Source organism: Epargyreus clarus, unplaced genomic scaffold (genome assembly GCF_041222505.1).
Source record: "Epargyreus clarus isolate Ecla_fem2 unplaced genomic scaffold, WU_Ecla_fem_2.2 ptg000026l, whole genome shotgun sequence".
Taxonomy (NCBI): domain Eukaryota; kingdom Metazoa; phylum Arthropoda; class Insecta; order Lepidoptera; family Hesperiidae; genus Epargyreus; species Epargyreus clarus.
Genome location: NW_027332233.1, coordinates 14,240,548 through 14,247,169, shown reverse-complemented (window position 1 = coordinate 14,247,169; position 6,622 = coordinate 14,240,548). Strand labels below are relative to the sequence as shown.

Below are 6,622 nucleotides of genomic sequence, written 5' to 3'. Positions count from 1 at the left end.
ATTATCTTATTTGATGTTTTCTTTTACTTTTCATTTCGTTTGCTCCTTTGGTTACAAGATAAATCTATTTAGCATCTACGGTCAATCTATATAATATTATCTCAACGATATTTACCTGGTCAAGCTTTAGTCTATATTTCCTTCACAAACAAAGCCAGGCGCTATTGTTTGAAGAATAATGTGACGTCATTTGTCATTTTATTGATAAAGTTACAAATGGGATGGGATAACCGCGCACACAAAGATATTTATAACTTTAGTTTCCAACGTTTATAACTTCTATTCGTTAGTTATAATAGTGATAATTTGAAATCTTATTAAAATATAAATTATCAGTACCAAATACTGCTTTGCTGGGCAACGCGATTTAATCGTGTTTATTTTTAAAAAAATGTAGGTAAAATAAAATGTAGTTTGATTAAAAAACAGTCGCAGATGATTCGCTGTAGACACTTAAACTATAACTATCAGTAAATAAATCTAAAAATTAATAAGAATGAACTTAGACCTAAGTAAGATTCTAAATCTCTTAAAGTAGTTATAATTAATGGTACCTACTATTGTTTTCTAATATCAAGGAACGAATTTTCATTATGCAAAATGGCTAACTAAGATGGATGTAAAGGAATTAAATTGAAATATAAAACCAAAGTACAGTAGGAACTTGAGTGAGTCATGTGTAACTGTGGATTTGGGTGAATAACAAGTGGTAGAACGATCGTACCAAAATGATGTCCCAACATCTATCGAACATGTTCGAGCACCTCGGCAACTTCACGAAGAACAACCTGACGCATAACAGCAAGCTGATGAAAGAGAAAGAGAATAAGAACAATGCGAATCACGTAGGAGTTGGCAACGCGGGTGGAGGTGGCAACCAGCAGCCGTCTCCCTCCCCCAAGCATGGGCAGCCACCACCGCCCTTGAAGAAGCCGTGTAAGCTGAGGAATGTGTCGTCGAAAGCAGAGTCCTATGACACAATGTACGGGAACAGCTCATTGGTAAGTTTTTCACTACTTTTTCTTTAAGTTCAGTTTCATTTTGATTTGTCGGGTCCAAAACTCATATACATATATCATATATGTATAATTGATTAGTAAACTTTTGACTACAGGTGTAATTAAATTTAACAAATGTTGTTATTAATCATAACTCATTGATTGATAAAAAGGTTCAAATCCGTTATCCATTCAGTTATTATTCCATTTCCAGTTTACTTTTACTCTCCAGGACACTACCTTAAACTTTTAGTATAGATTCCACATAATCAGTTTCATTGTTATTGTCATAATTTTCATAGGCATTTAGTTTAGTCAAGTAATTCTTATGACAAACTCTCAATACTTACACAAGCCTCTTCGATGCGAATATTAATGTTCTTAGTAAAGGTTAGATTATCGTGTCTATTGTTAGCGACAACCAACAGGCGTGAGATACTATCCTTCATAATAATTAGAGCATAATAATCCTCCAACCTTTACTAAGCTGTTTACTACCTGTTTATTTTCAAACAAGCTTTCGCGTGTATCTTAACTCCCCTAATAAATAGCTTAACATTATGTAACCATCTCTACAAACTTCTTCAAATCAAATAAATAAAATAAGAAGAAGAATAATAAAATAATGAAGTAAGACCTCAACTAATATTTTTTTCTTCGTATTATGTGTTTAAACTTTTTGTTTGTCTCACCATTGGCCTATAAGGGCAAATTCAGCAAAAAAAAAAAACCGAATCGTGTCAGGAATTTTACTCGAAGGACTTCACAGATACATAGGTATTTTTTCAATACAGTAAATATTTTTGGTCTCAACGATACACATAAGAATATATTTTAAGGTCAATATTGCGTTTTTCACACTTAATTTCAATTAGGTTAGGTTAGAATGATGAAACCCTTTGCATCAAACTATCGCTCGATATGCCAGGAACAGCATTTCGAATTCCGTTTGCGTAATGTGATCCAAACGGAACTTTATTAATCTACTTGACCTCTCTCGAATCCTTTATTTAAGTACACATCGGTACGAGTATGAATTTGAATTGTCAAGGAGAATTTGAATTTGTCAAGGAGCATATGGATTTGTCAAAAATGTTATGGTGTAGGATTTGTCGTTCTTATGACTTTTAGGTTCTTGTTTTTATGACTTTACGTTTGATGACTTTTACAGCGGAGTCATGCTCGTAAATACAGAAGTATTGTACTCAATAAAACATTTTTCATAGGAATTTCTTATAATTATGATACTCCTACGGACATTTTCATATTGTATATAGCGGACATGACCACTAAGAAAGGGTTTTGAAATTTTCATTTTCTTTGTGGCAAAGAGGGTAGTTTAATATTACACGTTGTTAATGTACTTTTTATTTCATCTTTACATTTCTAAGTAATCAAATGTCCTAAGAAAAAAAAATGTTATACACACAAAATGAATGTGTAAACAATTTCACTGTAAAAATGGAAACCTTTTTAATAAACGTAGCGCGGAAGAAACTACAATGAAAAGACAATTGTTTACACTGTTTGTAGTCTATACTGAGTTTTTTCTCAGACTGTATTCGGACGACAAACCGAGATAATTGTTACTCAACGTTTCTAACGTTGTTTGTATAATTTGTTTTTTAATGTTTGTGTTTATGTTTTCCGTTGTCTACTGTATGTTTAGTGTGTCTTCTTCTTCTTAAAATGCCTCTCCAACTAGTGAAAGTTGGCTATCAGTTTCTTACTGTCCTCCTTAGTTTTAGCTCTACGGAATATATCGGCGGCGCTGGCTATTCCTGTCCACTCTCGGATGTTGCGTAACCACGACTTTTTTCTCCTGCCAACCTTCCTTCTTCCAGCGACCTTTCCCATCATTATAGGTTGGAGGAGATTGTATCGTGGATGTCGAAGAACGTGGCCCAAGTAGAAGATTTTCTTTTGTTTTACTGTCAGTATAAGTGCGCGTTTCTGGCCAATTCGCTCTATAACTTTGACGTTGGTCACCTTCTGAGTCCAGGTTATAGATATCATTCGTTTCATTTTAGTGTGTGTCGTCTAACAATTATTTCGTAATGAAGCAGAAGTTTGGTGATGTTATACAATGAAAGCCCAGGGTTCAAATACTAGACATATATGTATGTCTGAATATTTTTAATTATGTTTTCTCTTAGAATATGAAGGTTAATAGGTTAAGGAATAATAAGTAATAAAAGCTCCGATAGCCTAGTGGTTAAGAAACTCTGCCTCTCGATTGAGGGGTCCGAGGTTCAAATCCCAGGCACGCACCTCCAATTGTTTAAAATTATGTATTAGAAATTAATTATCATTTGCTTAAACGGTGAAGGAAAATATCGTGAATCTGCATACTTAAGAGATTTATAAAAAAAAATCTTAAAGGTATGTGAAGTCCACCAATACGCACTTGGCTAGCGCGGTGGACTATGGCCTAATCCTTTACATTCTAAGAGGAGACCCGTGCCCAGCAGTGGGAGGGTAATGGGTTGATGATGATGATGAGGATGACGATACAGCGTGATAGTGGTCTTTATTTCCCACATACATTCGAAATAACACACCGTGAGATTCGAATCCTGGACTTCCAGTTTTAGAGTCCGAACTTCATCCCACTAGGCAATCATGACTCAAAAGTGTTAACTTACTTATATCCCTATACGCCATATTTCCTCACGTACTGGACACAACATAACTTCAGAATGGGATCACTTCGGAACATGTAAAGCATAATATTCTGTGTACGCGGGGATTTCATCTTGCTCTTGTGATTTATCTCTTCACCAAGTTCAGTGTATTTATTTAAGAGCTTCGATCGTCGCAATAAATCTTCTTTGACAAAGAACCCGATGTTTAGATTAAATGAAGATGAACTTTTCGAAGGAGTCGATTTTGCTAAAATGATTTTTTAGCTCAGTACTTGTGATAGGAGTTTCACATTGCTATTAAGATTATGTTGAGCTTTATAAAAACATACATAGTATAGTACAACACACAACAGCACACACAACGTACGTACAACAACGTACAAAGGTATGTGTTGGATGTGTGGTCGAAAAAGTTTTTATGGAGTAGTCTATTTATCATTAGGGTTGCTTTATAGAGGTTTGATTGGCTGACATTAATATGACATGAAAATGATTGCCAAGCTCTTCTTGATATTGTTTTTTAAATCCCACTGTTAGTTGAGACTCTCTTCTCTAATGGGAAAAATATCTTAGACACTCTAATGCGGATTGATATACTTTTTTTTTTATATAATATAATAAAATTATATAATTTTAAATATTTGACGTCCGACGTCGCAGGACAGCACCATATATGTTCCAGGTTCGATTTCTGGTTAAACAGATATGTAAATGATTTGTTTACATTTGTGTTCTGTATACGTTTATGCATTTATTTTTAAGTGGCACTATGAGTGCCTGCTGCATATCTTCACAGTAGAATTATGAAGGTTTTTACAACTAAAAATCAGTCACAATGATAGGAATAGTAATGTTTATTCATTTTGTTTATTAGTTCGATTAGGCTTAAATTGAACTAGTCACAGATACCTGCCTGGATCTGGCAAGCGAAGGCTCTTGTAACCATAACGTGACGTCAATAAATGTTCTCCTAAATGGAATTGGCACCGACGTGTGTGGTCCAATGCAACATTAGAGGCTATTGGTATATTGCGTGCTATTTTAGGTGCCAATAGTATTGTATTTGTAAGTTTTATAACTGCTGTGGAGAATGTTTGTACTAAAATTATGCAGTAGGTCTACTATCTCACTGTAAAAAAATGAAGGGTCAAGCGGTCCACCATGCTAGCAAAGCGAGGGTTAGCACCTACTACACACAGTTTTGGTATTTTTGGAAGTTTAGAACTTTTAGGTAATTAGGTTACTTCAACATGTTTTTCTTCGCCACTAAAGCATGTGCTCATTAGTTTCTAGTCAGATGTACTGATTGGGATTTAAAGTAGTTAAAGATAAAACGTACACATAAATTGTATAAAAGATTATCCGAGTTTAACATTCAAGACAATCTTAATTAAATAACAAATATAAAATTAACAACAATAATAAACATATTTACAAGATTTAAAGGTGTGTAAGGACACAACATTATTATGGATTTGAAGATGGAAATTTGAAACACATAGTTAGTACAAAATTCAGCGTGAAATTTAAATTGCACATTTAATATTTAGTGACGGTGGATATTTTAATGAGCCCTAACTGGCGACGTCATTGAACATTCAATTAAGTGAAATTTAATGATATATAATGAATTAATGAGGTTCTCGTTGGCGGTTTAATATTCTAGATGAACAACGTATACCGCATCATTACCATCGTAGGTGTTTAAAAATTTGGTACTTTAATATATTTTTTGTACGTAAAAGTGAAAATTACTGTATGTAAGTTGACTTCAATACTTAAATTTGGAACGTCATAACTCCTAGAATCAGTATAAATAATATTTATTACTAATTGATTTCGCTTGAGTGGATCGAATCCGGAACTTTCGAATAGTACGGTATCACGTAAACCATTTAACGTTGCAGTGCATTGCCGTTCGCTACTTCTGTAAACTATATGAGCAATTATGGTAAACACAATACCCGATTGCTTAAAATACAGCCTATACCACTCCCACAATTTAGACCCATCCAACTATACATCTTATGTAAAAAACCATCAAGTTTTTGACTGTAGAGTGTGCCAAAAGGGCTGAAAATATAGGTCCACCACCAATCCTTGTTTACGATTGAAATAAAGGCAGCCACAATATTAACTGTTGCCCGTAGAATGAGGATAGCGTAGCGAAGAATTCTATGCTCACCGCTTTAAATATTACATAGATGTGAAGCTAATTATATCGCTGACAATTCATTTCACGACTCTATAATTGAACTCATAGATTAGTATAGATATCTCACCGCCTTGTAATTAAAGGAAGCCACAAATGGCAGACACATACGTAAAATGGCTGACTGTTTGCCCATTACGTCTCCGACTCTCATGGTGTAATTTACGCGGAACAATGCCGACATGTGCAGTTAAGTGGTGCAAAAACAACACGAAACCGAAGAAAAAGTGCAGAGGAATATCGTTTCATTCGTAAATGCTCTAAAACTACATTTTTTAATATTATATATTTATTTATTTATTTATTTAATTTTAATATTTTTTAAACACGAAAACAGATGAGACAAAGACAATGACAATTTCAATTGTCAAATCTGGTTACATTTTGTTGTTAGAAGTGATTAATCTTTACTAATCTATGTTGCAACTATGTATTAATAATGGAGCAAGTTACCGTGCAGCTATAATATTACTCAATTCTTACTGAATAAGTAATACCGTAAGGGTATGAAGATCGTGAAAAACGATCAACCGTACACTGTTACCTAAGAGTGCTTTAGCCACCTGATGTATCGTAATTGGATCGTACCCAACCAGTTCTGAAGGGCGTATATTTGAATCAAATACGATCTTATAATATCCGACAAACTTACTTTTTACCCGACAGCGGAAGGCAATGATTTTCGAGCTTATGCATCTATGTATGTTTCATTTTTAGGCATGTCGTCCAAAGGGCTTGACGAATTTTATTTTTTTAACATATTTATG

At 34.1% G+C, this 6,622-nt stretch overlaps 1 protein-coding gene across 1 annotated transcript in view; it reads left to right on the top strand.

Annotated features, from left to right (window-relative positions):
• Positions 1-616: 616 nt before the first annotated feature.
• The window catches only part of Nos (Nitric oxide synthase), a 124,697-nt gene continuing 118,691 nt past the window's right edge, over positions 617-6,622 (top strand). The window contains exon 1 of the mRNA XM_073088015.1: positions 617-1,001. Within this exon, the coding sequence (XP_072944116.1) occupies positions 729-1,001 (273 nt within the window). The 5' untranslated portion in view covers positions 617-728. The remainder of the gene's footprint in view (positions 1,002-6,622) is intronic.